Below are 16,182 nucleotides of genomic sequence, written 5' to 3'. Positions count from 1 at the left end.
CCAGAGTGGACTCCGAGGCCGAGGCAGCGCCGAGAGTGAGGGCTGCTAGCACGTTGTCACCTCTCACTATTACTAAGCAAAATGTGCTGCAGATAGCATACAATACAGTAACTAGCAGCTTTTCCACCCCAGAATCCTGTAGCTACCTGGAGAGGTGGAAGAAATGAAGCATGAAAAGGCCTAGGAATCTTCCTCTTCTCCAGGCTCCTCTTCTCCTTCTGCAGCTTCCTCCTCCTCCTCCTCGGCTTCCCCTTCCGCACCCTCCGTAGTTGTTAACTCCGTCTTATTTTCACAAAAATTACGTTAGTATTAAGGAGCGTAAGGGCCAAGGATACAGTGAGAAAAAGACTGTAAAAGGCTGGACTAGAGGTCAGAGCCTCCCACACCCCACCACACAACACACAAATACACATACCACACATGCCACACAAACACATGCCACACACATACCCCATACACATACCACCCAAACACACACCACAGAAACACACATGACACAGCACACACACCCCCACACACACCACCCACACATCCACACACACCACATACATACCACATGCACACACCAGACCACACACACCACACACATCACATACCACACACAAATACACGTATATGTCACACATACATCCCCTCCACACCACACATATACACCAAACCACACACATCACACACATACCACACACCAAACACACCACACACCATATATACACCACACACAAATACACATATATCACACATACACCACACCACACATACATACACACACACAAAAAAAATCCTTCTAAACACAGACTCCTCAATTTGGAATGGTGCTTTAGAATGATACGCTAATTCTAACAGGTTTTATAATCTCTCCTAAGCGTACAGTCTCCACTCATATTAACAAACCATTCTCAGCAAATAACCTTTACGAATTCAGAAGGTGTATATATATAGTTAGAAGAATAAAATAGAAAAAGAATCAGCAAATCGAATTTTGTCAGAAAGGATAAGCTGTTAAATGCACAAGTTGGTTATATTTTCTTGTAACAAGCTAATTTCTTCAAGCAAAATTTATCAGCAACCTACATATATAATCTGGAATTTCTCCCAAATTAACAGCATGTTTTTAATCTTATTTTTAAAAATCTATTTTGAAGCTGGCCTAGCAAGAGAGAAACAAAAGAAATAATTATTGGAAAGATATAAATAATGAGAAATCATGGTGTAGAATATACTAGAAACAATCTTTGGGTCTAAGAAGAGGGGTTGGTTTGATATATTAACATTTAAAATAATGAAGCAGATCTATACTTAATACCTCCCCAAATACAGGCACATTCCATGAAAAAAAGGAGACTACAAGAGTATTCATCAAAAATTGATGGTGTGTGTGTGTGTGTGTGTGTGTGTGTGTAGCTAGAGTGGTTATGTGTGGGTAATGAGGGTTAAAAGCTATGTTCATTTTCCTCTTCTATCTGCATTTTTTAAATTTTCTATAAAGATCATGAATTTTGTCATTTCAAAAGTTAACAAAAGTTACTTTGGGGGCATTTCTTTTGACATTTGGGACTCTCTTTAATGTTGATGACCTTGTGCTGAAATATCTAGACAATACATGTAACTTAGTAAATTATTCTCCCTACCCTTGTGTTCACAATTTTAAATTAATTCTCTAGCATTTTAAAGTGATTAATCCAGGCCCAGTGCGGTGACTCACGCCTGCAATTCCAGCACTTTGGGAGGCCGAGGCAGGTGGATCACTTGGGGTCAGGAGTTCAAGACCAGCCTGGCCAACATGGTGAAACCCCATCTCTACTAAAAATACAAAAATTAGCCAGGTGTGGTGGCGCGTGCCTGTAATTCCACCTACTCAGAAGGCTGAGACAGGTGAATCACTTGAACCCAGGAGGCGGAGGTAGGAGTGAGCTGAGATCACACCACTGCACTCCAGCCTGGACGACAGAGTGAGACCCTGTCTCAAAAAAACAAAAACAAACAAAACACAACAACAAGAAAATAAAGTGATTAATGCAAAGATGTTCAAAAACATCAACGTAAGTAGGAATCCCTCCCTCAATGAAAACACCACTAACCACCATGCAGGATTCCTAAACCCAGTGCATTCAACAGCGTGGAAAAGGACGAGGAGCAAGCATCTCCAGCCAGTGCCCTGGCCTGGCCTGACGTCAGTGAGAAACCACAGAAGATACCTTCACCCAAGGGGGCTCAGAACAGGGTCAAGAGCCGAGCCCTGTTTCTCTCTCCACCTTCCTCAGACAAACTGATCTCCAACTTACTTTCCTTCTCAGCAGGTTAAAGGAGGATTTTCTGGGTGTGTGGGTTGCATCACTCTCTTATGTCATTAAGAACGTGCCTAAAGCTGCAATCCTCCCACCTAAAAGATGTTTTTATTAAGCATCTAGATTAAGCATAGCTGTTGAAGATGGTCAACTGTACCTCTTCTGTGGCTGTCTCTCCTTCTTCTTCCTTATATCCATAAATCAAAATTAAAGAAAAAAACATAATTCAAGTAAGCTTAAAGTCAAATCTGAAAATCAAGCAAACTATAATAAAAAACAAGCTAATCAAAATGAACAACATATTAGTTTATCCATAAAATAAGTAAATAGCAAAGATATGATAGCTGGGTGATCCCTACTTCTTTCATACCTTATATTTCAAGCTCTTAAAATAATTGTGAGATTAAAGACAGTTTCCCATCACTTGAACTCTTGAGAAAATGTAATTAATTATTAATGCTGCTTAGTAATACATTTAATTCTATTTCTAAAGCATACCAAAGATTTATAGCGCTATCTAGCGAAATTCAGACCATATGCAAGTAATTTAAAAATTTGAACAAAAATGTCTTTTCTGACTTTATGCCCTTATAACCATGTCTTTATTTCAGTTTTGAACAAATTAATAAAAGTAGGTCAAAAACTTTTCCTCTATGAGAACAAAATGATAACATTTCCGAATCACATAGTATTTTAAATACTGATTTCTGGGTAAAGAAAGAAACTTGCAAGGTAAGAGTGGGTGGGGTCACCCAAGGCTCCAATAGTCTCTATTGTGCAAAGCAACAGCCCACTGGAATTTCTGTTTCCCCCAGACCAAAGCAAGACAACCAGGTTACGGTTCCTAAAAATGCCTCTAAGAAGAAAACAAAAGCTTTTCCATCCCTTCCCAGAATGGTCCCATAAACCTCCCTGGAGCCAGAGTGCCACAATTGCTTTAATTAAAGAGAGAGATGAGGTTCTTAAGAGCAGTCCCTAAAAATTCCTAATGCCTTTCAACTCAGGCAGTGAGCTCAGGGAATCATCGACAGGGGGCACTGAAAGAGATCTTGCAGTCACATACATTCTCTACCCAGCACCATGTTTATACAGATGAGGACACTGAGGCCGCACAGGGAAGTCATTTGCCAAAGTCAAAGGTCACAGGACAAGGAGTCAACACAATCAGGACTCACTGCAAGTCTACTGATTCCTAATGAAGTGTCCTTCTTACACTACCAGGCAGCTTCTCAAGATTAATAATGGAAAAATCAAAATCACAGAAGGTGGCAGAGTGCAATAGCTCATGCCTGTAATCCCAGCTCTTCGGAAGGCCGAGATGGGAGGATAACTTGAAGCCAGGAGTTCAAGACCAGCCTGGGCAACATAGCAAGACCCTCCTCACCCCATCTCTATAAAACATGTTAAAAATTAGCCAGGCATCCAGAGGCAGAGGCGGGAGGATCACTTGAGCCCAGGAGTTTGAGGCTGCTGTGAGCTATGATTGTGCCACTGCACTCCAGCCTGGGTGACAAAATAAGACCCTGTTCATAAAATAAAATTTTTAAAATCACAGAAGGTAGGCCGGGCACAGTGGCTCGTGCCTGTAATCCCAGCACTTTGGGAAGCCGAGGCAGGCGGATCACCTGAGATCTGGAGTTTGAGACCAGCCTGACCAACATGGAGAAACCCCATCTCTACTAAAAATACAAAATTAGCTGGGCATGGTGGCGCATGCCTATAATCTCAGCTACTCGCGAGGCTGAGGCAGGAGAATCGCCTGAACCCAGGAGGCAGAGGTTGGGGTGAGTCAAGATTGCACCACTGCACTCTAGCCTGAGCAACAAGAGCAAAACTCTGTCTAAAATAAATAAATAAATATCACAGAAGGCAAGTTATAGAGGATCTAACACACTCCCACATCTCCTGGCCCAACCTCATGTTTTTAGCCATATCCAGAATAATACCTTCATAGTTCTGAGACGGGCACTGAACCTGAAAGCCTGACAGTGCCGGCCAGGTCTGAGTCAGTCCAAGAGGACTTTTTCAGCACTGGGAATCTTCAAACTAACCTTTACGTTAAACGCCACTGGTGACACCCCAAGTTTTGGTGCTCAAATAATGTGCAGAAGAGTCTGGCAGTTGCTGCAAAATCCAGGTGTTGCTTTCACAGTGGTGTGTTGATTGTGCCTCTTTAATCCTGCCCAATCCTGCCCATGTCTCGCCCCTCCTCTGCCATGACTGCCATCTTTGCTCAGTGGGTTGCTGAAGGAAGATCCTAAAGAGTGATTATCACCTCCTCTTTTCTTTCTCATCTCCAATCTGTGCTCCAGACTGCAGCCAGAGAGATCGTTCCAAAAAGCACCCAACCTTACTGTGCTACCCTCATCTTTAGAAACTTCCATCTCCTCAAGATACTCTACCCTCCTGATATGGTTTGGCTGTGTCTCCACCTAAATCTCACCTTGAATTGCAATAATCCCCACGTGTCAAGGGTGGGGCCAGGTAGAGGTAACTGAATCATGGCGGCGGTTCCCCCATACTGTTCTTGTGGTAGTAAGTCTCACAAGACCTGATGGTTTTGTAAATGGGAGTTCCCCTGCACAAGCCCTCTTGTTTGCCACCATGTAAGACATGGCTTTGTTTCTCCTTAGCCTTCTGCCATGATTGTGAGGCCTCCCCAGCCATGTGGAACTGTGAGTCCATTAAACCTCTTTCCTTTATAAATTACCCAGTCTTGGGTATTTCTTTATTAGCAGCGTGAGAACAGACTAATACACCTCCTTAGAAGAGTGAAAAGGCTGTTTGGCTCTGCGTACCCCTCTGGCCTCATCCCTTACCACTCTACTTCAGCCATCCTGAGTCACATGCAATTTTCTCACATTGGCCACACCTTCCAGGATATGCTCAAAACATTTCCAAGGAGACTTTCCTAACCCACAAGGTTGAGTTAAGGACCTTCTCACTTGTTCCCATAATCATCATTTACTTACCTGTCTCCCTCACTAGTCTACGTGTTTGGGGGCATACCCTGTGTCTTATTCATTTTTGGATCTCTGGGAACTGTCTGGCCCCTCCAGGCCACTGTCTGGAACCAACAGGCAAGCTCAATAAATATATGTTAGGGATTGGATAGAGGAACACATGAAATCTATTAGTAACTCTTTAGATCTCAAAGAACTTTAATTTTCTTCTTCACATAGGATCAGAATAAAATTCATTATATGTAGCATAGAATTATTGATTATGTAGAGTTTTACATTCTTCTGAATCCAATTATTTTTATTAATTATATTCAGCTGAAACAAATGAATTAACCAGATACACACTATTAAAAATAAGGTCAACCCGAGTTAATGGGTGCAGCACACCAACATGGCACATGTATACAGATGTAACAGACCTGCACGTTGCACACATGTACCATAGAACTTAAAGTATAATAAAAAATATATAAATAAAATAAGGTCAACCATAGAGCTGGCCTGGAGGGCAGTAAGAAGTCTTACAGGAATGTAAGTCTCAACTTTTATAGTTAGCTAGCAACAACCATGGAGGAACCTAGCACTCTTTTTTTTTTTTTTTTGAGATGAAGTTTTGCTCTCATTGACCAGAATGGAGTACAGTGGCACGATCTCAGCTCACTGCAACCTCTGCCTCCTGGGTTCAAGCGATTCTCCTGCCTCAGCCTCCCGAGTAGCTGGGATTACAGGTACCCGCCACCAAGCCTGGCTAATTTTTTGTATTTTTAGTAGAGACAGGGTTTCACCGTGTTGGCCACGCTGGTTTCAAACTCCTGACCTTCAGCTGATTCACCCGCTTCGGCCTCCAAAAGTGGTGAGAATACAGGTGGAAGACACCAGATCTGGCCCCTAGCACTCTTTATCAATATTTGAATTGACCTTAATATCTTAAAAGATATGTTAAGCAGGGAAAGTGACTGCTCAGAGAATGCATAAAAATACTTAGCCTCAAAAGGATAAGTAAGCTTGGAAGAACTTTGGATATTATCATCACAAGCTCCCCCAGAACATAAGCTCTGTGGGAGCGGTGACTCTGTCATTTTCATTGCTCCCTCCACAGTCCCTGGAATCCTGCCTGGCATGTGGCAGCACTCAATCTGTCCATAAAGTGTTGAATGGCTGCATTTATGTAATGCTACTCCACCTCAGCTTCAAATCCCCCATAGAATGAGGTGGGATATATTAGTTTTTAAAATAATGGCTGGGTGTGGTGGCATATGCCTGTAAACCCAACACTTTAGGAGGCCAAGGAGGGAGGATCACTTGAGGCCAGGAGTTTGACACCAGCCTGGTCAACAGAGCAAGACCCCATCTCTACAAAAAAATGTAAAAATTAGCTGGGTGGGGTGGCCTGTGCCTATAGTCCCAGCTACTCGGGAGGCTGACGTGGAAGAATCACTCGAGCCCAGTATGATTATGCCACTGCACTCCAGCCTGGGTGACAGAATGAGACTTTGTCTCTAAAAAAATAAATAAATAAAAATAATAATAAGCTTCCAACCTTGGTTTACAGAATTATAAAACACTGGAATTAGGCAGATCCTTAAAAGTCATCTTTGTAAAACTGAATTGACTTTCATGGTTGGCAAGTAATTATATGCACAAAAGCACTTTTTAAGATAATTATAATCACCCAGTCAATTAAGCCAGGCTCTCACATAATCATCATTTGAGGAAGCACACACCTTAAAGTAATTTCACCTTGTTTTTCAGAGACAGCCAGAAGAGAGAAACCTCACAAGTGGGAAGTCTTAGAACCTTCCACAGCAGCTATTTTTGTTGGAAACTTGGCCAGAAAAGCAGACTGCAGAGGTGGCGAGTGGCCAGAACTAAGGACAGGTGTCAGTGGTGGTGAGTGCCAGGCAACGTTCAGTGGGAACAGGTGGCAGGCGTGGGAGATAGTGAAGGGCTAGCCCAGCGTGTCCTGCAAGGGAAGCCAGCCTCAGAGTGGCTGGAAATGAGAGGACAGAGGGAGAGTCCTCTCGAGCTTCAGGCACCCCAGGAACCCAGCCTGAGACCCGTGACTCCTCCCACAAACCTACATCAATGTTTGTCCCTTGAAACTTTTCTCAAGACTGCTATTGGAGGATGCCAAGAGGGGTGGTTACAGACCATAATCATATTGTCTGTCAAGCAAGGGCCTCATGACTTTCAGATCGGATGACGGGACTGACAAAGCACACCATTTTAAATAATTGTACGTTGATCAAAAAAAGAAACTAAACCTGCACAAGGTACAATGTTTCCAGCATTTTCTAAAGCTCTCGTGATGTCCCAGTCTGCAATTTGTTTCTTACAGAATGCCCAGAAGCTGAGCTGACCTTCTGTTTTCCTCCTTTACTCCTGAGGCGACGGTTCCTTAGCCCCTCACCCTCCCTGGGTCATCAGGCCAGGCCCCATGAGGTGCCCTATTTCTTCAAGTTACACTAAGATCTTCCTAGGCATGAAGTCATGGTCTTTTCAGTGTTCACCCTTCTGACCTCCCAAGTCCTCCTGCCTCAATCCATTATCAAGGAGAGAATTTACATCTTGGCATCTTGCGTTTAAGAACCCTGGAGGTTGAGGAGGTGGTCAGGGGAAGTCCACATTATTAAAGAAGATAATAGTTTTTGTTTACATTTCTGTTGTTTTTTTAAATCAATGTCAAACATTAGGTAAATATTCCTCTCCATTAAATGGAATTGTATGAGTGCCTACAAGTGTGTGTCGAGTGTGCATGTTTCATAGCAGAGATCAGGTGAGCCTGTCCCTGACTTAGCCACTTGCCTCGTTCATCACTCAGCTGAACATTGCCAGGTTCCGGAGAAAGGATTTTTGCTTGTTTTGTGTTTTTACTGCACACATTACAATTGTTTTCAACACATAAATGAAGGCAGGTTTTTAAAAAGAAAAGGTAAAAACTTGATATGGTTTGTCATCTAGTTAACAGAAATGCACCAACGCATCGCATTTCTGGTTTCATTATTGTATTAAGGCTAGATGAGATGTCACCATTTGGGGAAGTTGGGTGAAGGGCACACAAGACTCTATTATTTTTGAAACTTCCTGTGAGTCTATAGTTTTATCAGAATAAAATGTTTAAAACTATTTCTATTCCTTCTCCTAATAAGCATGGCTGAAAGCCAGGATATGAATTGTGACTTGCTCTTTCTGCTCCACAAAGCTGAGGGGGTGGAGGGGTCAGAGTAAGAGTTATTTTCTCTTTCCACACACCACCTATTTGTTCTGGCTTTCCACCCCCAAGGAAGAAAGTACAGGCCCTGGTTTTCACAACCCTAGGCTAATGGGGTGATAAAGCTAGGCGGTACCTGAAGACAAAACAAAACAAAAAAGAGCTTGGAATTGGCAAGATGGAGGTGGCCAGACTGAGGAGGAAAAAAGGATTTTCCAGGAGGGGTACTGCCCAGGCCCTGCTCGCACACAGAAACAGAGCCGGGGACCACTGGCACATTTAAGTAACACAAGGCACTCTGCACAGGCAGCAGCGTCCGTGGTCAGAAGGCCAGCCACTGTGAAAAGCTAGTCTGTGTCCAGCCAGAGCAGAGGGTCTGGCCCGTGCCAAGGGACAGACAGCAGAAACACCACCATAGACAAATATCCAGCACCCAATCCCTGCCCAGTCACCATTAACGACCCCGGGATGGCTGTGAGACCCTCAGGAGGACAAAAACACCCCACCCAGCTGGAAGCTCCTGCCAGCCATGAGGTGGGCACACGGAGCTGATAGAGGACTGTAAGGAAATAAAGGAAGCTGATATTCCTTGCCCGGGAGTCTTAGGAACCAAGTGTGGGCCCACGAATATTCTAAACTTTATATCCACTGCAGCGTGTTGGTTAAGGAGGGAAGCCCAGGGAAGCGCCTCTGTTTTATCCACAGTGAGCCAAGAGGAGCAAAAAGAAATCGCCTCAAGATGGTTTCAACAGAGCTAGGCATTTTAAAGCCTTGGATTTACCGGAGGTGTCATACCTACATGAAACTACTAGGATGTGTCTCATACTTTCAATGTTCAAAACACACACAGTTCTCCCTTGTCTTTCCGATTCCCTATCAGCCTGTCTATGACTGGGGTGCCCTGGGAGGAGAGATGCCCTTACAAAAAGACCGTGATGTCCTCCCATCTCAGCTTTTTTTTTTTTTTTTCTTTTTGAGACAGGGTCTGACTCTATTGCCCAGACTGGAGTACGGTGGCACGATCTCAGCTCACTACAACTGCTGCCTCCCGGGTTCAAGTGATCCTCCCATCACAGCTTCCCAAATAGCTAAGATTACAGGCATGCACCATCACACCAGGCTAATTTTTGTATTTTTAGTAGAGACGGGGTTTTACCATGTTGGCCAGGCTGGTCTCAGACTCTTGACCTCAAGTGATCTGCCCGCCTCTGCCTTCCAAAGTGCAGGGATTATAGGCGTGAGCCACGTGCCTGGCCCCATCGCAGCTTTTAACAACAAACCAAAGACCGTCAAAACAAGCCAGCAAGTTCTTGAAGCACAACATGCAAAGCATTCTAAATATCTAAGCGGTGTTTGTCTCCTTCTTAAATTTTAAAGTTCAGCCTATTTTCATATATACTCATAAGGGTTAATCATGTTTTTACAACATTTCTCATCTGTTTACTGACAATCACAGAGGGTTTTTCTAATTTAATTGAATTAAAGTAAATCAAAGAGCATGTGTTGGTTTTCAAACCGGAAAAAGTCAGAACCTGTCTTTCTGTAGGATAAATAGTATTAAAGAGTTGAAAAGTGAATTTGATAATATGATGTTAGCAATATATTCATCTAAAATAAAAATATTTTTCACTGCGGTCATTTCTTCACCATGGCCCACCCAAAAATAACAAAAAAAAAAATGTTTTTTTTAATTCCTATCAGGATTCACAAGGTTATAACTGACTCTGTCAAAGGCTCACAATTTTAACAAGTAGTAGCAAAGAGAACGTAAAAGCTGGGTGATTCATCACTTCATAGAACTAACCCAGCCCAGTGGCTGAGAAGCTGAAGCAATGCCCACCCTGGCTGCAGGGGGCAGGATCTGATTATAAACATGCTACCTCCCTGCTGGTCTCACGGGAGCAAGGGGCTGGGGTGTAATGCTTTTCATCCTTGTCTCTATGTCTTAAAAGAAGCAAACTCAACTTCAAAGTATTCATCAATATGACTGTAAGGGTGCATTAGGCAACTCATGAAAAGTTCAAATCGTGAAACAGATTTTTTTTTTTAATTACAAGATAATGAAATTGTCACTATATTTAATTTTTAAAGTATTGTTTCTGAATTACATAGGCTGACATGAAACACCATCTAACTTCTAGGTCAAGATTGAAGATTTTGTCTTTCTTTAAAACAAAAACTTCAGAGTTGTAATATCAACTTTTGAAATAGCAGTCTACTTCAAATGTAAGTCTAAATATCGGGAATTTCCTTCCCTAGCCCCTCCGAATTTAAATTCTTTAAGGTAAAGACAAATCGATGCCCAGCCCCACACCCCTTTTTCCATAGTGTGGGTGTGGGTTTCAGCCCCTTTCTAGCCACATTTTATCTGGTGAATGAGGGTCCAGCTCTCATAAAAGCTCCCACACCTCTCCCAGAATAAATAAATTAGCAAACCATCAGGGTTTGAAAATAGTCTTTGCTACAACTGACCCAGTGGAGAAGGCCTCTGAGATTCTCCTCCAAAGAGGCCCAGACCAATGCCTGCACCCCATTCCCAGCCCCACCAGGCTCCTTCCTTGGCACCTGGCTTCCCAGTATGTTTTCAGAACCCCTTGAAGAAGTAGCCCATCCCATCCCCCATTATCTCAGCTTGGCACTCACAGAAGCACAGTGTTCCCCAACATTGCCCACTCCTTATCCTGCTGCTCCTGCATGGGAACCCCTTTAGAATTAATCATGTGACTTCACCAGGATCTGCTATTTCCCTGATTGAACTTAACTGAGTGTCAGTTTCCCTCCCCAAGGAGTCCTTTTGATCCTCAAGTTCCTGTTGTCTTCCCCCAGATATACTGAACCCCCTTAGCTCTGTTTCCCCACTGGGCAGGGCTCCTGGGTGGGTGTAAGCTAGGAGTCTGTCATTAATCACGACTAAGCAGAAAGGGCCCTTGTTTATAAAGAGCATGCACCTAACCCAGCCATAACAACACCACAACAAATTCTCCAAGCCTTGTCTAACCAGCTCCCTCCAGGCCCAGGTTCAGGCTCCTTCGTCTTCCCTTTAGCCCTCTCTGCACCAGGACCCCAGTGCTTAACACATCAGTAGAAATTACCTGCTTCCTCCCCAGCTAAACTCACAGCTACTCACTCTCTTTCTGATTGCTTGTGCCCAGCGTCAAGTTGTACAAGCCCTATAAAAGTCTCTATTGAACAGCAGAGAATCCAGTCAAACTGATGTGAAAAAGTGAACACTCACATTCTTCTCCTGGGCTTCAGGGAGGTTGCCCGCATCTTCATTGCCCTCTTTTTGTGCCTCAGTTTCTCCACCTTCTTCAGCCTTCTCTGATCCCTGGTCATAAAGGAAACCCAGGATATGAGCTCCAAAAAACAAACAACAACAACAAAAAAAAAACCAGGCCACATATGCTGTGGCTTTCTTATTTAGACACACAGTATATAAATGAAGCAAACATAGACTGCCCACTCATTAGGTCACTTAGCAACCAGAGCATAAGATCTCCAAACCCCAAAATGCCGACTGGGATGAGTCAAAGATACAACCTATGTGCGTTGCAGGGTAACAAACTGCCTAAGTGAGGAGTTTCAATTCACCCACTTCAGGCTGATGAGGAGAGATTCAAAGAATTCTATCTTCACACAGTGTTTTCTATTGCTTGTATGGAGGGAGGCTTATAATTTTATAGATTAAAAATTAAGAAGATAGGTAAGGTAGAAAGATAAAGTAGACAGGTAAACATACATAGATGGATAAATGGATGGATGCATGGATGGATGGATGGATGGATGGATGGATGGATGGATGGATGGATGGATAATGTACAGAGACAGATAGATAAACAGACAGATGGAGGAATGGATGTATGGACAAACATAGGTAGGTAGGCAGGCAGGCATACAGACACAGATAGATAGATAGATAGATAGACAGATAGATAGATAGATAGATAGATAGATAGATAGATAGATAGATAGATAGATAGAAATAAAGATAGATAGATAGATAGATAGATAGATAGATAGATAGATAGATAGATAGATAGATAAATAGATGGATGGATGGATGATAATATGGTTAGGCTTTGTGTCCCCACTCAAATCTTATCTTGAATCATAATCCCCATAATGGTAATAATCCCCACAAGTCAAGAGAGAGACCAGATGGAAGTAATTGAATCATGGGGCGGTTTCCCCCATGCTGTCCTCGTGATCGTGAGTGAGTTCTCACGAGATCTGATGGTTTCATAAGGGGTTCTTCCCTCTTTGTTCAGCACTTCTCCTTCCTGCTGCCTTGTGAAGAAGGTGCCTTGCTTCCCCTTCACCTTCTGCCATGATGGTAAGTTTCCTGAGGCTTCCCCAGCCATGCTGATCTGTGAGTCAATTAAACCTCTTTCCTTTACAAACTACCCAGTCTTGGGCAGTTCTTTATGGCAGTATGAAAACAGACTAATATGGATGGATAGATACAGACAATAGATGATTGATTAGATAGATGGATAGATAATAGACTGATGGGTGGATGGATAGAGAGAGAGAGAGAGATATTAGGACGAAGTAGACATTCTGAGGAAGCTAGCATGGGGACGATGGCTCGAGACACCAGCGCTTACCTCTGTGGTGCTCGGTGCCTCTCCCACTACATCGCCATTGGGAAGGGACGATGCTTCCTCGGGTGATTTTGTCACCTGCATTATGTAAAGTGAGAGTGTTTGAGAATTTTCTTAAGGACAACAGCTTGCATTTCAATGTCTTAACTATTCAAACTATGTTTGTCTTCATCCTTAATCTTATCTTCACTAAGTAGGTAGGGCAGTCATTACCACCCACACTTCAGAGACAGGAAAACAAAGGCAGAAAATGTCACACTGTGGGTTAGGGGAAGGACTAAGTCTACACCTCCTCCCTGATGCTCTTTCAACTTACAAAATGGGTTCCAGCCTTTTAAAATATCAGGTTGTTTTTATTACAGAGGCACTGCAAGTTCGTGGGTGCAAATTAAGCCACACACACACCCTCCAATCCCACCCTCCTGTGATAATCAGTATTAAAAATGTGATAGGGTACCTCTGCATCCTAATACATAAGGCTATTTTAGGGGGGAATTGATTGTCATTTTTCTTTTATTTTTGTGATTTTGAAACAGAAATGGGAACACAGTTTGCATGACTTCATTTTTAGCTCAATGTACCATGGACATTTGTCCAACTTAATTCATATGATCGATCCTATTGAATCATTATTTTTAATATATGCTTCATATTAAATATATAATAATTTATTCATACATTCTCCAGTCAATGGTGTTCTGAATGTTTGTATGTTTCTTCCACTACAAATAACACTATACTAAACTGAATAAAATGGTGAGGTTATTCTTACTAGTTTTCAAAAAGGTGGCAGCAATTCATATCCCCACAGTGATACATAAATATCTCCTCCTCCTTTATCCTCATAACCAGCGAAGATGATTGTTATTTCTAATGTTTACCAATATGTTGAGGAGAAAATAGAATTTCATTTTTTGTTTCATTTATACATTTATCATTATTGGAAATAAGGGCATATGTTTAATAAATTTTTAGCTATTTCTATTTCCTCGTCAAATAATTATCTTTATATGTTTTGCCCATTTTATTTGATTTTTTTCTTTCTGTAGACATTGCAGTGAATGCATTGCTCATTTTTACTTCAGTTGTTTGTTCTTTACTATCAATTTTTAGAGTATCTTTCTATATTAAAAATTTTAACCCTTTGTCATGTTACAAATGTTTTTCTCCAGTCTATAGTTTTTACAGATTTTGTTGTATTTTTTTTTAGTTTTTAGTCTTTTTATGGGCAAATTTATCTAACTTTTATTCTCTAAAATATCCTTCTATTACTTTATATTGTTATTAATATCTAGAGCTTTAATCCAGCTGGAATTTAATTTAGTATACGATGCAAAGTCAATGTCTACATTTGTTTTCTGCCAGATAGATGGGAAATTTTGCCTATATTATATATAAACCATCATTTCCCATTAAATCCAGATTATATATTTGTCATTTATTATAATATATACATAAATTTATGTTTCTACACTATCCTACATATAAATACTGATACAATGAAAATAAAAATTTAAATATTTTATACAAATGTATATAAATAAAAATATATTTCTCAGATATACATATAAATATATACTGCTTTTATCATTGTAGCTTATAGGACATATTTTAATATTTGGAAAGTCAAGTTGTTACACAAAGTCTGTTCAAAATTTTCTTGGCTCCTCTCAGACAATTATTATTCCAAAGACATTTTAAGATAATGTTTCTTTAGTTCCAAAAATTAAAAAATAGGATTTTGCTTGAAATAGCACTAAACATTTATTAATTTGGAAAATGTTCATTCCTTGTTGTTAAGTCATTCTATCCAGGGACATTGAAGGTTTATTTCTTCAGTATTTGTTTGTTAGTGTCCTTCAGAATAAAATTAAATTATGTTCTTCATAGAGGACCTGTATGTCTCTTAATAAATTTGTTCCTAAACATTTTACAGATTTTTATCACTACCATGAATGGGATATTTTTCCTTCTTACATTTTAACTTACTACTTATAATTATTAATGTAAACAAAACCTACAAATTTTTGTATATTCTTCTTTCATCAAGAAACTTAATAAACCATCTTACCAATTCTAATGCATTTCACTAGAGTTTTAAAGATTTTTAGGCATGTGATTATATCATATGCAAATAAAGATAATTTTTTTTTTTCTTTGAGACGGAGTCTCGCTCTGTCGCCCAGGCTGGAGTGCAGTGGCCGGACCTCAGCTCACTGCAAGCTTCGCCTCCCGGGTTTACGCCATTCTCCTGCCTCAGCCTCCCAAGTAGCTGGGACTACAGGTGCCCGCCACCTCGCCCGGCTAGTTTTTTGTATTTTTTAGTAGAGACGGGGTTTCACCATGTTAGCCAGGATGGTCTCGATCTCCTGACCTCGTGATCCGCCCGTCTCGGCCTCCCAAAGTGCTGGGATTACAGGCTTGAGCCACCGCGCCTGGCCAAGATAATTTTTAAATTTTATCTATGTCTTGTATACATAAGACTTATTACATTATTACAATAACTACAGCTCCTAAAACAATGTTTAGTAATATGGTGATAATAGGTATGCCTATTTTGCTTCTTATTTTAATAGAAATGCTTCAGTATTGCATGGTTCATTATATTTATAATTACCTCTGATAAATGTATTTTATATTTTAAGTTGTTTCCTTCTACTTATATTTTAATCAATTCTTAACTAGAAATATCTGATAAATTATATCAAATATCTTCTTGGCACTTATAGGTGCAATCATATGGTTTTTCTCCATTAATCACTTCATGTAATGAATTATGGCAACTGAATACATTCTGTTTGATGATGAATTATCTTTAATTCACTTCTGAATATATTTTGCTAGTATTTTATTTAGACTTTTGAGAAGGGGCATGGTGGCTTACATCTGTAATCCCAACACTTTGGAGGCCTAGGTGGGAGGATCACTTGAGGCCAAGAGTTCAAGACCAACCAGGGCAACATAGCAAGATCCTTTCTCTACAAAAAAAAAATTTATTAGCAAGGCATGGTGATGTATGCCCATAGTACCAGCTACTTGGGAGGCTAAGACAAGAGGATTGCTTGAGCCCAGGAGTCTGAGGTTGCAGTGAGCCATGATTATGCCACTGCACTCCCAAC

At 41.1% G+C, this 16,182-nt stretch overlaps 1 protein-coding gene across 2 annotated transcripts in view; it reads right to left on the bottom strand.

The window, feature by feature from the left end:
• The window catches only part of SH3BGR (SH3 domain binding glutamate-rich protein), a 62,892-nt gene that overhangs the window by 3,022 nt on the left and 43,688 nt on the right, over window positions 1-16,182 (bottom strand). For both annotated transcript variants that reach the window (XM_011984175.1, XM_011984174.1), the window contains exons 4-6: window positions 11,695-11,787; window positions 2,443-2,472; window positions 147-282 (exon numbers count right to left, since the gene is read on the bottom strand). In XM_011984175.1, coding sequence (XP_011839565.1) covers window positions 181-282; window positions 2,443-2,472; window positions 11,695-11,787 — 225 coding nt within the window. In that variant the 3' untranslated portion in view covers window positions 147-180. The remainder of the gene's footprint in view (window positions 1-146; window positions 283-2,442; window positions 2,473-11,694; window positions 11,788-16,182) is intronic.

The sequence above is a fragment of the Mandrillus leucophaeus genome, unplaced genomic scaffold, assembly GCF_000951045.1.
Source record: "Mandrillus leucophaeus isolate KB7577 unplaced genomic scaffold, Mleu.le_1.0 Scaffold262, whole genome shotgun sequence".
Lineage (NCBI taxonomy): Eukaryota > Metazoa > Chordata > Mammalia > Primates > Cercopithecidae > Mandrillus > Mandrillus leucophaeus.
Note: the sequence above shows the minus strand (reverse complement) of the source record. Positions and strands in the feature narration are given on the sequence as shown.